The 17,826-nt window shown below is 30.3% G+C and overlaps 1 protein-coding gene across 1 annotated transcript; it reads left to right on the forward strand.

Moving 5' to 3' along the window:
• The first annotated feature begins 4,706 nt into the window (after positions 1-4,706).
• LOC125820486 (nitrate regulatory gene2 protein) lies at positions 4,707-10,072 on the forward strand. Its single transcript, XM_049499930.1, has 4 exons — positions 4,707-6,274; positions 6,667-6,848; positions 7,885-8,108; positions 8,981-10,072. Exons 1-4 carry the CDS (start codon positions 4,909-4,911, stop codon positions 9,765-9,767), a joined length of 2,559 nt encoding a protein of 852 aa, XP_049355887.1. The 5' UTR covers positions 4,707-4,908; the 3' UTR covers positions 9,768-10,072.
• Positions 10,073-17,826: the final 7,754 nt, after the last annotated feature.

Here is a 17,826-nt window from a genome sequence, read left to right on the forward strand (position 1 = left end):
TTTAGTTTGGTTTGATTTGTATATTTAACAAATCTATATATTTGTAATGTTTTGAATTACACTATAATTTCTGTATTATTTTTTGTATAGAAAGGTGAAGACGACCAGGACGACCAAGGGCACTTTTGTCATTTTATCAAAATTATCAGCTTAGAACAGCTGTACTTTCTGCTTCAAAATTATTGAATTTCCCAAATACCCAACCAAGTTGCTATAATTATGATAGACACGTGTACTTCCTATCATGAAAAACACAAAAAATATCACAAGTGGTCGTACTATCTAAACATGATGGGACCCATTTTTAATTCAATTTATACTTATTACATTAACACATTTACTTTTTGCACTAAAATAAATACAAAAAGAAACAAACATATTTAAAATGTATTAAATGAATAAAAATAAAAATATTTTAATTAGGGACCATAAAAATTAATAAATAAAATGGATAGATAAATTAAATGAAATTAAAGTAAACTAAGAGTCTCACTAAATTTTAAAATAAATAGTTTTAAAATTTTGCGAATCAGGCATTGAAGAGAAATAATAAGTATTCTTTGTTTTCAATTTACGTACATTTATGAAAAGAATATTCAGATAGTAAAATAATTTAAATTTTAAGATTAAGTAGATTAAAATTTAATTAATTATAGTGGATTGTTTACTTTATTTACTTAATATTGCTATTCTTTTTTCTCAAATAAGAAGTTAAGAATCGAAACACATGAAAATCAGTACATTAATTAGAGAAGTAAATAAATTTAAGTATATTAATATTTAGAAAGAGATGTCAAAAATAGCAAATGCCTAATAGTATTTTCAAAAATTATGAATAAATTTTGGAATAAGATAAAAAAATTGGGCAAGGAAATCAATACGATATGTAATGATATATGTATCAAAATAACATGTTAATTTAACATTTAATTCTAGATAGATTTTTTTTTTAAAAAAAAAAAAGAAGAGAAAATGCATTTATGTTTTGAGATTGTTTGCAAATTTTTCACTAAACTGATAAAAATAACAAAAATACTTATTCCTGCTAAAAAAAATACTTATTGTGCATGAAAAAAAGAGAATCAAAAATATATATTGTATCATGCTAAGAAAATTATGTTCATTAAGATAAATTATACATATATTGAACTTCATGTGATAATGAAACATGCTACTTAGTTCGATTTTTTATGTGTGTGATAAATAAAAAATATTAATCTCTCCGTTTCAATTTGTTTGTTCTATTTTGACTTGGAATAATCTCTCCGTTTCAATTTGTTTGTTCTATTTTGACTTGGAATGAAGTTTAAGAAATTAAGAAAGATTTTTTAATCTTGTGGTTCTAAATTAAAAATGTGTGAAATATAGTAAATGTCTTTTAATCTTGTGATCCTAAATATGTTATGTGGAGTTGGAACTAAGAAAAAAAAAGGAACATTACTTTTTAATAGATTATAAAGAAAAATATGACAGATTAATTGAAATGAATACGATAGATTTCAAGATGATAATACATAATGATTCATGATTTTTATATAAGATATAATTCAATCTAACAGACAAATTAACATTGAATCCTAATAAATTTGTGTCATTATAGTAAAAACTAAATAAATTAAATATTAGACTTGAGTGTTTTACAACTTAAAAAATGAATCTACCCATCCTTAATACCAATTATACTTAAAAATATTATTGGGTTAATTTAATTTAATATTTTTTATTCAGTATTCAATATTCATATTGGAGTTCGATTAATTCTAATGTGCGTCGAAATAGGGCACATTCGGATATTGTGGTCCCTACTAAGAATTTTTTTCATATCCAAAACTCAAAATTAAGATATTTAATTAAGGAAGGAGCAACTCAATGCAATGATGCACTATATTCTTTGATGGTTATTTTAATATTTTTTATACTAATTTTTTTTACCAGAATCAATATTAATTAATATTGACCGGAATGCTATAGAAGTGCCTTTTAATATTTGTTAAATAATGATTAATAATCGATTATATTGGGCCCGTATCACGGGCCTTAAGAATCTAGTTTGATAAAAGTTGAAATGAAATTACACTAATTGAACATATTGCTTATTAATGAATGGTCTTTTTGATGGCATAGGTAAAATGTTAAATTTTTGTGAATTTTCATGGCTCACTTCCCCTTAAAACCCTAAAATGTGAAATATCGTTTTGACCAAATGTGAGAATATACTCTTTGTGATATCTTTTATTTACAAAAAAGAGAAATAAAGTTACTCTAAAAAAAAAGTTTCCTTTCTTGCCTATGTAGTGTTTATCCATTACCCAAGATTTTGGTTTATTTGGAATAATTCTCGATACGAATTTTAGAACTCATTTGATCATAAAAATTATTTATTTATTGAGATAGTTTTTTTATTTAATTTAGATTGATCATAAAAAATTTGATTCAATTTGAAAATAATATATAATCTGTTTTTCATCTCACTTCTCCTTAAGCAATTGAATTTAAACATGAATATTATTGCAATTAATCTTAAAAAAATATATAACCAAACACAACACCAACGTGAAAAAAATTCAAATAGTCTTGGACATTATAATTGGTTTTTACTGTTTGCCAACATGATTAATCAATGTCCCTTAGGTTTTAATCTTTTGTAGTTGTCTTAATGAAATGATTGCATTCTTATAATGTCCATTTGCCTTAAATTATTTATTTGGTCCTCAATCTACTAATCTTTCTTTTTATATCCTATATCCTAAATATATATTTTATGCTTAAGAGCTACATAACCCGAAATCAATCTATGGTAATTTAGAGATAGCGTTTAAAAAAAAAACACAAGATAAAGATTACCTTGTGTCACGTTATGAGCCAACGAGTTTTGTATGCAATAGCGTGAGTTTCAAAATTAACCATATAAAAATCAGATAAATATTATTTTGAACAAAATTGAAGAATTCTAATCAGTATTAAAATGAGGCTTAACTGAAAACAAATTATTATAATTTTTGCTATGTTGAAACGTAAACAATATCATAATGACTAAATTATTTGTACTTAATTTGATTCCCAAGAAACAAAATGCAATTTTTTTTATCATTACATGTATACTAGTAATAGAATTAATTAAGACAACAATCAACCCAAAAAAGACATTAGAAATAATAGTAGAATTAAGACAACAATCTACCAAAAAAGAAAACATTCTAAAATATGTAATTAAAAAATATTCAATTCTCTATTCAACAATAGTGGCCTCTATTCCAAGATCCCGAAGCAACCTACCACCTAGCTATTCCAAGAGCACAGCTAGTAATTCACTTGCGAGTTTAGTTGAATTTAATAATTTTTATTTAATTAGTGTATTTATGTTAATATATTATATTTAAAATTTAATTATTATTATTATTTAAAATCATCATTATAATTTCAAAATGTCGTAAATTAAAATGGGTAAATTTTAGGAATCACATAGTTTTAATATGAAATTACAATTTATCTCTCTTTAGTTTGTAATTACATTAATTCCTTAAAAAGTAACATAAATCGGATACATAATATGTAGTTCAGATACATTAAAGAGTATCTCGGATACATTATAACACAAATCGGATACATAATATATAACTCGGATACATTAAAAACTAGTTCGAATATATTATAGAATAAAAGATATATAACATATAGCTCAGATACATTAAATACTGGCTCGGATACATTAAATAAATAAAGAATTTTAAAAAAATTTTAAAATAAAAATAAATATTGAAAATAAGAAAAATATAAGACGTGTATTTCAATAATTTTTCCAATTAAAATTCTAACTCGGCATTCGACTACCGGTACCCTACACTAATGGGGTTGTGAACCCTACTTTCTTGTTGTCTGCCAGCTGCCACCCATATCCAAGCTAAATACAAAAAGCAGCCTTTTTCTCTTCTAAAAAACCAAAACAAACTTTAATTAAAATATAATTATATATAATAGACTATATTATTTTAATCCTATTAGGGAAATTCATCTCTATTTTGGAAATCCCGTTTCTTATTGAAAAAATAAATAATTATCTTAAACATTCCAAACATTAAAAAAAAAACACATTAATAATATTACTCTTTTCGTATAAGAATATAATAAGATGTCTAAACTCTATAGAGTAGGAGAATCAATACATTTAATTTTAAGATTAATTTCTTAATTTTTATATAAGCCATTTGTTTTAATTCTCATTTAGTATACAAAATATAATTAAAACTTTTATTAAATCAAGAGAGAACTAAATCTTTTATTTATTTATTTATAATTTTACTTTTATTACTAAGTAATTATTTTTTTCAATTTATTAGAGTATTACTAGTTAGATTTTGTTTTTAAAATATAGTTAATAAAGTCAATTTAGTAAAATAATAATTAATTTATGCTTTTAACTTATAATTAGATGTTCCATGTTCGAGTATATGAGAATAGAGCTTTATAATGTGCGGATATGAATTTATTGAGATCTATTGATAGGATTATTGGATGTAATTACTAGAACCTACGTTTTCTTTATTATAAAACTATATTGAAAATTTTATTGTTGACAAAATGATTTTAACTTCTTAAATGGTTAATTATCATTTTCTTTTAGAATAAAGTAGTAATAGTGTTTAAATATTAAAATAAACTTTTAAATGTTGAAAAAAACTAGTCATATCCAGTCATTGTTAAAAGTACTTTTTGAGTGGAGAAGGAAAGTGAAGCATCTCTAACTCACTGTGTGTGAAACACTTTCATGGCATTTTTTCTTCTTCTTCACCGTCTCCGCCCATCGCCGTCGCAACTTCTTTAACTCCATAGCAACACCACTCACTGCGCCGCCGCAATAACCACCGTTAACGGCGGAGACCCACTTGATTTATTTTTTGATATTTACCGATGGGTTGCGCGGCGTCGAAGCTAGATAACGAAGATACTGTCCGGCGGTGTAAAGACCGCCGGCGATTGATGAAAGAAGCTGTTTATGCTCGTCATCACTTAGCAGCAGCTCATTCTGATTACTGCCGTTCACTTCGTGTTACCGGTTCTGCTTTATCTACCTTTGCCGCCGGTGAACCACTTTCTGTTTCTGATCATACTCCTGCTGTTCTCCTCCGTACGTCTTTTTCTACTACTGCTGCTACTACCATCAAAATCCCTCCACCCCCACCCCCTATTCGTATCCCATCTCCTTCTCCTTCTCTTCACCCACCACCACCCCCACCGCCGTTTTTTCCGTCGCCGTCACCGACGATAGCTTCTTCAAAGCTTCCTCATATACTTTCTGCCTCCTCTGTTTCCTCTCATCAGCGTCAGCCCCCGGTGCAGCAGAAAAAACCCCTGAAGCTTCCACACATTCTTTCTGGGTCAAGTTTGAATTCATATAATGAGGATTATACATACGATGCGAAAGCAAATTCGACGTATTCTAGTACTCCTTCACAAGCTTCCTCTGTTTGGAACTGGGAAAATTTCTACCCTCCTTCCCCTCCAAGTTCAGAGTACTTCGAACGCGTCCACAATAAGAACAATTTTTCTCGGGAAGCTGATCTGGAGGATGATGAGGATGATAAGGCATCAAACTACACATCTCATTCACAATACTCTCAACATCATCATCAGCATCAGCACCAACATCATCCTAGTGACCAATCACTTCATGGGAAATCGAACAAGCAATTTGACTTTTTCGATACTGATAGCGTTAACGATGAGAAATTGGCAAATGGGTCTGTTCGGAATCAGAAAAAGGTTGGTGAAAACAAGCAGAACTATGCAGCCCACCATTTGAATAACTGGGAAAGTGAAGCTGAGAGAGAAGAAGTACAGTGCAGCGAGTGGGGAGATCATGATCATTACAGTACTACAACTTCATCTGATGATGATGATGATGAAGAAGAAGAAGTAGAGGAAAAGGATGAGATAAGATCTGGGTATGGGCCATCCCGGTCGAATTTCGGGTCTACTGCTTCCGTGAAGAATGAGGAAGGTTCTAATATTAATGTGAATTCAAAGAATTTCTCAGTGAAGAAATCTGATAAGATGTCAGAGGACGGTGGGTCGTCTTCGATGAGTTGGGGGAACGGAAATGGGAAAGTGGAGATGGTATCTGATAGAAGTATGGTGGTTAGGCACAAGGATCTAGCAGAGATTGTTGCTGCCATTAAGGAATACTTTGATAAGACTGCTTCTGCTGGTGAGCAGGTGTCTGAGATGTTGGAGACAGGTCGAGAGCAGCTTGACCGGAGCTTTAAGCAGTTGAAGAGTGAGTCTTTTTGTTTTTGGAATCTTCATTTTTGTGGACTGTAAATTTTGATTTTTTATTGCTTTATCTGTGCTTTTTGATCATAACATAGCAATTAGTGGGTGTTGTATGTTTTCTGTGATGCATATGTGAATACACTTATGTGAGCTTAGCATAGCCAGTTCCAGGTTTGGATAAAGGAGTAGAGTTGTGGTAGCTTGATACTCATGGTAAAATTAGTCAAATTTTGACCAATCAAGATGATTCATATCATTTGCTACAATTATTTTGAGGTTGAGGTTTAGTTGATTGACATTGACTTATCTTCACCTTGCAATCCAGTTGAGCAAATTTTGTTGAAATTTTTTGATTCTTTGTTTAGGATTTAATATTGTTTTTTCCGTGCATTGCAGAAACTGTGTATCATTCCAGTGGAGTATTTAGCACCATAAGCTCCACCTGGTCTTCAAAACCTCCATTGGCGGTCAAGTATCGTTTTGAACCTAGTTCTATTGATGAAGGTGGCCAAAAGAGTCTTTGTTCCACCTTGGAGCGACTCTTGGCATGGGAAAAGAAACTGTATCAGGAAGTGAAGGTGCTCTTCTCAATTCCACTTGCTCTTAGTCTTCAAGAAATATTTACTTTTTTGTGTTTTATACCAATTGGTGTTTTGCAATCATCATCTCGGTCGGTTAACTGGTTGTCTGCAAAGATAAAAAGCTGTAGTTAAAGCCACTCCAATTCAATCAAGAATTGGGTAAACTATACTCAATTATTGTGATGGGATATTGATATTTAAGTAGAGCGACAGAGTGCCAGGTTTTCGGTTGGGATCTTATAAATGTTATGGTAGATAGACATGTGAAAATCAGTTGGGTCATGCTCATCCAAAGACTTGTGTAATCTAACTTGTTTGCACTCAATTTAGTCAATAATGGTGTAATGACTAAAGTACCCCACGTAATTACATCACTTGACATGGAGCTATTATTAGATTTCGATATAGAACATGCATGTTTCCCTGCCTGCCTTAAAAGTAACCTATTCAAATCACTTATATCTACATTTTGATCATATATGCTGAAGTGTGTGACCATCTCTCTAAAACTTAAGTTTAAGTTATTAGAGAGAATACACTTTTATTTAATTAATTATATAGCATCTAAAAGATTAACTTATTAAAGAGAACACGCTTTTATTTAATTAACTATATCTTCAACACTATAAGCATTATTTTCATAGACTTCTGCTTCTTTTTGTGGGTTTTAGTGCAGAATAGAGAAGTAGCATTGGAATTGTGCGCAATTTTAAGATCCTTTCAACTCCATTTAGACAGGAACTCGTCTTGACATGATTATAAACTGTTTGCATGTAGCTGCATATACGTGTTCGTTGCTTGTCTATTTATTGGTGACTCGCATCTATTTGATTTTGATTTTCCTAGTGTCTTGCTCTTGCAGTAGTAAGTTCATCATGTGTTCATTTTTATGTTTTTTGGTTATATTGCGATGACATTGAGTTCAAACTATTCGGGGAAAAAATTGAAGAAAAGTTGGGCAACATGAGCGACTACTTCCTTGCATGATGCTTTAGCCCCACACATTTGTTTAATCTGAGTACTGTAAATGTAGGCCAGGGAAGGAGTTAAAATTGAGCATGAAAAGAAGTTAGCAACATTACAGAGTCAGGAAAGCAGAAGTGATGACGTAGCCAAGTTGGACAAAACCAAGGCTTCAATAACGAGGTTGCAGTCACTGATGGTGGTCACATCACAGGCTGTTTCCACTACGTCCTCTGCCATTATTGGTCTAAGAGACTCTGACCTTGTCCCACAGCTTGTTGAACTTTGTCATGGGTAAGCCCTTGTGTTTGTGAATACTTGATTTGAAATTTGTTGATAACCAATTTTATTCAGATTACTTGCTGGTGGACACATGCATGGGTTATAGGTTGAATGATACTGCTTAGAATGCGTAGAATGAAACTCAACTTATTGGAGCCAACCTTCTACCATTATGAGATTGAAGAAATCTGGTTGCTTCCTTTCCGGAATTTCTTCCAAGTTATTCTTTTCTTTTGGAAATCATTTCCAGAACCTAAATCACCCATGTAATTATGTGCTGTCTCAAGACTTATTTCCTTGCAATTGAATTGAATAGGCTCAACATATCCTACCTGATATTGATCTCACCTAAAGTCATGCTCTCACATGTAAAATGTGTTGGTGTTAATATTTGTCTGTTTCAGTGGGTAGCTGAAAACTTATGGATCTTTAAATGTTTGCCTTTTGTCTTCCTAACCATGAAAGGATGTCCACGGAGCATCTTTCTAGAGTCTGACAGCCTCTCCAGGAGAGATTGTGGCCATGATGGAATCACTATTTTTGAAATTTGGAATATCTCCTGTGCTTTGATGTGTGTAATTGTCTAATTGATGGCTAAATATAGTGATGGTTTTAGTTTTTACCTTTTCAAAAAAATAAAAAATAAAAAAATAAAAAAATAAAAATATAGTGATGGCTCTTAAGCCTGTCAGTATTGATAAAGCTCAATCTGGAATTTTGGCAATCACTAAGATGATTGTTGTGAAGATATGTGCTCTTCTACTTATAGATTAATAGATAGTTTGTATATGATTATGTTTTGAGTTTGAAATGGGGCTGATAATAAAGTGTTTACTGTTTACCCCTGACTAGTCCTCAACTGATATTGGTATAAACTGATGCAGATTTATGTACATGTGGAAATCCATGAACCAGTTCCATCAAGTTCAGAATGACATTGTGCAGCAGGTGCGTGGCCTCATCAATAGAGAAATTAATGGTCAATCGACATCTGACCTACACCGGCAGGCAACACGTGACCTTGAGTCTGCTGTATCTGCATGGCACTCGAGTTATTGTCGCCTGATAAAATTTCAAAGGGACTTTATCCAGTCCCTTCATGGTTGGTTCAAGCTCACCCTTGTGTCTGTCAATACTGAGCCAACTAATGGCAATAGGGAGTTCTCAGATTCATTTATGTTTTGCGATGAATGGAAGCTAGCGCTTGACCGTATTCCTGACACTGTTGCATCAGAAGCTATCAAAAGCTTCATAAATGTTGTTCATTCAATATATGTGAAACAAACGGAGGAGCTGAAGATAAAAAAGCGGACTGAATCTGCATCGAAGGAGCTTGAGAAAAAGGCTTCGAGTGTTAGGAGCATTGAAAGGAAGTATTACAATTCTTACTCCATGGTTGGCATTGGACTTCCTGATGTGGGACCTGATAATGGTAATGTTTTAGATGCACGAGACCCTCTTGCTGAGAAAAAGGCTGAGCTTGCAGCTAGCCAACGGCGTGTGGAAGATGAGATGGTGAAGCATTCTAAAGCAGTGGAGGTAACCAGAGCAATGACTCTGAACAACATTCAGACAGGGCTTCCAGGAGTTTTCCAAGCTATGACCAGCTTTTCTTCCTTGATGACAGAGGCCCTTGAGGCTGTATGCACCCGTTCTTATTCTATTAAGTAGGAAACAACTTACAGATAACTGAATACTAGTACTTATTTACTTTTTTCTTTTGGCTATTCTTACTTTCGTTCCGGGCAAGGATGAAAGAGAAAGGGCGCATTTTTGGTCATAGGCTCCTTTCAGCTAGTTGGCTTTTTCCCTTGATTTTTTGCTATGTTGTAGATATGTGGAATTTTTTCAGTTTTGTACTTTTATCTAGTGGTGGGAAGAGGAATATTTTCTGTATGTATAGCAAATTATTTGCATTAATGCATTGAGGTAAACATTCTCAGCAGATGAATAAATGTATTCCCTTCTAAGTGGAATTATATTCTTACTGTTCTGTCTCTTTTGTAATATATATTACATGGCCTAATTTTGAGAACATTAGACAGGGTTCGTTGGTGCTTTTGCTCATAGGCTTATGTGACCATTGCAGTTCAAATCTGAGTTCTGGTTGAAGACTCTGCTGCTGAAACAGCAGTGCAAGTGAATAATGTAATGTGCTTTCTCCACTTTACTTTAGCATTTCAGAGTGTCTCTCTCTATCTTTTGTTTCAAATTGACCACAAAACAGGGAATTTACCAAAAGCTTTATTTACTCCTTGTGGGGTTCTTTTTTTACACTTAAAAGCTTGAGAGTAAAGACAATAAAGTCTTGAGCTTTTATGGATTTGGATCCCCTTGATATCTTTCATAATAATTCTACTCAAAATGATGAAATTTCTTCTGTTCTTTCTCCCCTTTAGTCATTATTAGGCTGTAAGAAGATACCCTTTTGGCTCTTTTTGTTCTGCTTTACCTTCAGGTACACATGTAATAACTGGATCAAAGGACCTATATAATGCAGAAAATGATCCTTTCACCACTGTCTTTGCATGTGCATGCAGGTTAAAGCAAACATTAAGATTCAGATATATGTTTCTCTCTTATATGATGACAAAAACTGACAGAAGGTTAGCAGCTAGCAGGTATGACTAACCTACTTTTCTACACTTTCCACTGTTTATTGTGCTGGTTGGCTGTTGGGTGTTATGCAAGGTAAGAGACTAAAAACAGTTGAATATTAGGGTGTCTTTGTCCAATTTTCTCGTGTTTGATTGGTCGAAATATTTTGGAAAATATTTTCTCTCGAAAAACAAGTTTTTTAATAGTGAGAAAAATGACTTTACTAATGAAAGTAAAGAAAACAAGTTCCGTAAGTTATAGTCAAAATTCATTATCATTTGTCTCTTCCCCACCTACCGAACTTCCTCAACTCCCATCCATTCACCATCCGAACTCCCGCCACCCTCCCTATCCCAATATTTTGCTAGATAATATATAAATGCTCTTCGGATAATATGTTTTTGCTTACTTACCATTCACTAGAATATAAGCAAGAAACCTACTTATTTTTCAAGTAAGATATTTTTCATGAAACATTTTCCTTCATACCAAACACTATAGTTTTTCTCTATTTTTTCATTCTGAAGATTCGAATTTAGAATTTCTACCACATCACAGTACTCTTGGAGTCTTGGTAGTGAAGTTTTATTATTAAAATGCAAGTATATGTAAAGATATGATGGAGTTGTCAGATAGACATGATTTTTTTGGGTGTCCCCCTTGAAATCCGCCTACTAAGTTGGTAATCTAAACAAAAGTGTAACAGCAACGTGTGAATTGTTTGTTCATAAATTTGTCATCTGGTTTTTTTTTTTAAAAAAAATAATATTGTTACTTCATTTTATAATGGGGTTCTATTATTTTCTGATATTTATCTGTTAAATATTTCTTGGATCTGGGTGCCTATAGTCATTGCTGAGTATACTGAACTGAAGCTCACAGTGACACAGGGTAGCAATTTACAAAAACCAATGAACCCAAATATAATAAAATAAAGAAGCGAGAAAGCATAATGTTTGGCCAACAATTTTTATTTTTTTTTGTTTTTCGGGAAAAAGAAAAGAAAAACACTTGATGAGTTACTGTGATACACTTAGGACCAAGTTATTTTGAGATTAATTATCTTGAGATAATTAGTTATTTTGAGATAATATGGAATAACTTATCTCATTACTGAAAATGATAAGATAAATAATTTTAAAATTGTCTAATATGTTTAATCAAATACAAGATAAAATAATATTATATTTTCTTCTTAAAATCGTTATATCTTATACCTCACGCCAAACCATATATAAGGATTCCAAGTATGGTGGTGGTTGTTTTTTTCTGTTTCATTATCAAACCTTTTGAATAGTAGTATTACTTTCAAGTCAAGAGTAATAAATAGTTGTACTTCCTCTATCACAATTCATGGGGATATTCTTCTTTTAAATTTATCTCAGGAAAAACTGTTATCTTTTTATATTTTTTTTAGAAATAAGTTAATCTCAAAATTTGTATTTTAAGCTATACAAATGTCCAAGTCTTTATACCATAAATTTTATAATATAACAACAACCGATTACCTAGTGTAGTTTCATAATAGGTTAATTAATTAGTTAGCTGAATTTTCACTTTATTGGTGGAGGTTCAATTTCTACTTTGTAATTCTTTTCTCTTATCTCATTTTTAAGTCTAATTAGGATAAAGTGAGCAACTTTCACATATAGCAAACATAAAAATCATATTTGTATTATAGCTATAGTTTAAATAATTGTTATGGAGCTTTTGATTTGTATAATTCGCTAGATACATCCAATTTTATACAAATTATTTTATACAAATTGTTCAGTTTTGTATAAATTCATTTATACATTGTAATTTGTATAATAAGATCTGTATTTGTATAATTATAAGTGTATAGGACGAAAATATATGTATTTGTATTTGTATATACACTTTTCTCTCGCTTTATACAAACATAAACACATTTTATACATTTAATACATTTGTATATCGAATGGGTAATTGTATACCGAATCCAAACAAATAGGATATTTGCTGCGAATTACAAATAAAATAAACTATGACTATAACAATTAATTTGAATTAATAATTTTCTATTTCATACAATTTTCCCTAAAGTATATGCAGATCTTTTTTTTCTTTATTCCAAGTGGAGTTGGGGGCCCAAGATAAAGATGTATAGAATGGGACCAAAAAATAATGAATGGAGAAATGGACCAAATAAAAGCAAATATCGCCGTGGGGCTCAAAGCCAATACTCGATTCAAGAAATTTGTTTTACTTTTTTTCTACTCCTTTCTTTTTAGTGAAAATTTCTAATATGACATATATTATACTAATATTTTCGAGTTATAGCAGTAGATTTAGACTTTCAAGTTATAACATTAAAAATTTCAGGTTGTAATATATTATTAAAAAAAAATAAAAAATTTAGTAATTAAAAACATTTGATTTAAAAAGAATAAAAAGATTAAAAAAAATTAAAATAAAACGTTTTTGAAGGAAAAAATGAAAAAAACGGAAATAGGGATTATCTTAAATTTGAATTAATTTAAGATAATTATTAATTAGCATGAATTAAGGGATTTCAAACTAATTAAGAATATTCAGTTTCCTTCATTCACTCCAATTTGTTAAAATTAATTTAAAAATCAGATTTTATCCATTTTTCTTTCACGTTTCTCTCTCTTTGTTTTTCTTCCAGAAATTGTCACTGGCAACAAATTGATTATTTTTTTTGTTTTAAAAACGTGTTTTTTTTTGTGATGGACAACTACGTATCAATATTAATTAAACATGGCGGAAGATGGGTTGCTTCAAGTGAGTATTTTTAATTGTTTACTATTTTTATTTGGATTTCAATGAAATAGAAAAAAAAATGAAACTGTAAATCGCCACTATATTGAATGTGATATTTTTTTTTGTATAAACAATACGTTTTGTTCATAATACTTATTAGTTGTTGTGAAATTGTAATATTAGTGATTTTCTTGGTAAGTTTCTGTTTTTTGGTAGTGGTTTAGTGTCACCATATTATTGATAACTGGTTTTTTTCTTGGTAAGTTTCTGTAATATTATTGATTACTGGGTTTTTTCATGAAAAAATGAATTGAAATGTATAGTTTTGAATGAATTTGTTAGTGTAATTGTAATTAATTTGGTACGAAAGTGTATTGAAGAATTGTATGATAGTTGTTTTAAGTGGGTATGAAAGTGTGTTAACTAGTTAGTAAAAAAAGTTATTTTGAAGTTTGAATAAGTGTATTAAAAATGTTTTAAGTTGGTATGAAATGTGAAATGTTATTGTTTATATAAGTTTTGTCAATTATGTATAAATTTGTGTGAAAGGAATGAACTATTTGGTATGAGAAATGTATAAATTTGGTATAAATGATGATTGTATGTATGAAATTTGTATTAAGTGGGTATGAAATCTGAAATTTTATTTTTTAATGAAATATGTTTGTAGTTTACTGTTTGAATGATTTTTGTATGAAAAAATAATGACAAGTGTGTATAATTTTGTTTTTTTTTTTTGTATTATGTAAGACTAATTGTTATTTTATTTTTTTAATGAAACAGGGAAATATGTTGATTTTCAGATGGAGGGGATTATATATGAGTATTCTAGTCTTTATAGTGGTCTAGTAAGTGCGATAACATCGCAACTAATGATAGATATTAATATTCACAATATAGAGATGAAATATATAGTTAGTGATAGATGTCCCCCTGTTAGTATCCACAATGATGTTGGTGTGCGGGTTTTTTTAGATCAAAAGAAAGCTAATGTAGATTTCTTTACGATTTCATATACTTGGAAATAAAATTTATTCCAAATTAATATATAAGATAGTGTAACTATTTGTACATGTTTCCGATTTCAGATTTCAGATTTCATATACATGATTCATTAATTATTCATACAGATTTCATATACTAGAAAATAAAATTTATTTCAGATTAATATATAAGATAGTGTAAATATTTGTACAAATTTCAGATTTTAGATTCCAGATTTCATATACGCGATTCATTAATTATTTATACAGATTTAATATACTTGGAAATAAAATTTATTCCAGGTTAATATATAAGATAGTGTAAATATAGTGTAATATATAACAAACTTTATACCAATCTTATTCAAGTTTCATTCCAACACGAACTTCAGTTTATATCACATATATTATACTAACAATAAATCAATTTCATATAATCACACAATGTATATCATTTGTATAACAATATTATATCACAATTAATACAATATCCAACCATCAAACATTAAATTGAGTGTCATACACATATTAATCAAATTTCACACACGTTTCATCCATTAATTGTACAATTTGGATTCACACTGATATTTTAAAACAGTGAATCCAAATGGTATGAAAACTGTATATTACTAGTATCCTGAAATTATAATAGCCAAACAGTAATTCATATGTAGATGGTATCTGATTGGAAGAAAACATATGATATTATATATCATCCAATACTTAAATACAAAAAAGTTGTTCAAAAGTAAAAAAAAAAAACATGTAATTCTAAAAAAGTAGAAGGTGCAACTTCAACATTCATTATTTTTTTTCTTTTTTTCTTTTTTGATTCAGTAACAAAATCAGAATCAAAATCAAAATCAAAAGGGGTTTCAACATTTTCCCCCTTCCTCTTCTTCCCCTTTCGATTTATCGGACTCACCCTTTTGTTTGAGTCATTTTTTTCTGTTTTTGATCTTTCAATAGAGATGAATTACCCCTAGCCGGAGTTTCAACAATGTTTGGCAGCGGTGTTTGAGTCAAAATGTTGAAAGATGGAGCATGAACTTCATCCGTAGAAGTTCCTTCGACTAATCGAGGGATCTTTCGAGGAGTTACAACAGTTTTCTTCGACATGGTTTTGTTGAAAAAACTAAATTGAATGGAGGATTGTAAAGTTAGTGTAGTTTGGTGGTGAGAAAGATGTGATAGATGAAGGTAAAATTGGGCTAGTGTGTTAATGGCATGTAGAACTGGATGAGCGTGGGGGGAGGGGGGAGGGATTGACGTATGGGAGGTGGTAACGGTAAAGAAGGAAACTTGTTGTAGGTGAATCCCTATATCTATGTAACTGATAATTTCAGATTTAAAAAAGGAACAGAAATCAATTTAATTACATATTATTAATTAATAATAATAAACCATAAATAGATTAATCATTTATTAAATAAATGGAAATTGATTTTTAAATAAAATTAATTGGAGTGTAACGGTAAAAAAGGAAGTCTAATCAATGTAAATCCCTAAATTCGTGTAACTGATAATTTTGATTTTAAAAAAGGAACTGAAATTATATTAGCTAGCTATTAATAATTAATAATATAAAAATATAAAGAGATTAATTATTTTTAAATAAACCTGTAATTAATTTTTAAATAAAGTTAAATTTAAGTAATATGTTATAACCCGTAAATAAACTGTTATAAGTAAGAATATTTTAAGAATGTGTTTAAAACTTGTAATATTGACCCTTAAATGTGTATATGGTGTGATTTTTCCTTCTTTTTACTTTTTACTTTTTTTTTAAAATGGTTGATTTTTACTTATAGGATGCTTCGAGATCTGAAGGATATGTAAGAATCTTGTTTTATAACAATACATTTGATAATAATGTTGGGTTTAAACTGTTGCATCGTTTTGTTGTCCAGTGAGATAGGTTTCTCTTTGCTTCTGAGTAGTATTAACACTATTCTAATAGTTTTTGTGTTTTGTTAATTATGTGTTTATTGTGCTTTGGTTATTGTTTTATTTTATTGTGATTACTATTCGTTTTTTATATATATGCTTTAGAACATTTTCTCGATATCTTGATCATAAATTTTATTTTATTTTTCTTTTTAAATTTGTTATGATATGAATTATTTGAACCGAGGAATTTTTCGGAATCAATCCCTCTACCTCCACAAGATAAGGATAAAATTTGTGTACATGCATACCCTCCATCGATATTATCTAATGACCCCTTAATTCATTATTGTCACACATGCCCTCCATCGATATAATCCAAAGCTAATTATAATTTTCCTTTCTCTATTTCTGAGCTATGTAACAGTTTAGAGTACCATGAGGCAATTACAAAATACTAGTAAAATTATATTATATGATATTGCCAATTGCCTCTTCACTATAGTCTTGTCTAGCTCTTAAAACATTGAAATAACAAGGCATTTTGTTTCTTCCATCATGTAGTGTGACATTAATTTTAGTACAATGGTGACAGGAGTTGAGCTACATGAAAAGATACTATCAACGAAATATTCATATAGGCGATCCAATTTGTTTGAGATTGAAATGTAATCGTTGTATTCAATTATAAAATTAAAAGATACATTTGAACCTAACTCAACCTTAAAAGATAGCTTATGAAGAGAAAATTGTCCAAGTTCAAATAAGCAAATCACCAATCCCTTCCCAATCAATGTCGTAATCTGAATTTTGAAATAATTTAATGATCCCTTTCTAAATACAGAAACAATTTTCTGTATTTATCACTACACCAACAAGAAGAAATATTTTGAACTACAATTTTTGACATGTTTTTGACATCATAAGTTTTGAAAATCTTCCTTCTTTCTTAAAGTATGTAGCAATCCAATAGGTTCACATAAATTGAAATGGATGGAGTACTATATAAGAGTATCAGGCATAAAGCTCATTAGCAAAAGTTCTTTTGGACAAATATTGGAGCTGCACAATATATTTTCTTGTTCTTTTTCCTTTACAAACTCATCTCATAATCTATCCATTCTCGAAAAGCTACATGCCAGTTTCAACTTCAGGTATACACTATACAACATGGGATCCTTTAATAGCTAAAACTCAGAACAATGTACTCGATACCGAGATGATCAAAATGAAAACCAGTTTAAGCATGTTCAATTTCTAAAGTTCTGCACTTCACTTGGCATATTAGCCCATGTGCCTTGCTACTCCTACTCCTGCTCTGCAACCTGCTTACATTGAACTAATCACTCTACTCGCTTACAACTCTCGGTACTATGGGTAGTCCATGGTCATTACTACTTGATAAGGAGAAAATTGTATAAATCCAGTAACTGATTGTACCAGCATTTGACAATGAGCACCATAATTTAGAAAAATAGCTGTCTTTGGATCACACTTGATCAATTGAAACACCG

The sequence above is a fragment of the Solanum verrucosum genome, unplaced genomic scaffold (assembly GCF_900185275.1).
Source record: "Solanum verrucosum unplaced genomic scaffold, falcon-dt-bn FXZP01000020.1, whole genome shotgun sequence".
Taxonomy (NCBI): Eukaryota; Viridiplantae; Streptophyta; class Magnoliopsida; order Solanales; family Solanaceae; genus Solanum; species Solanum verrucosum.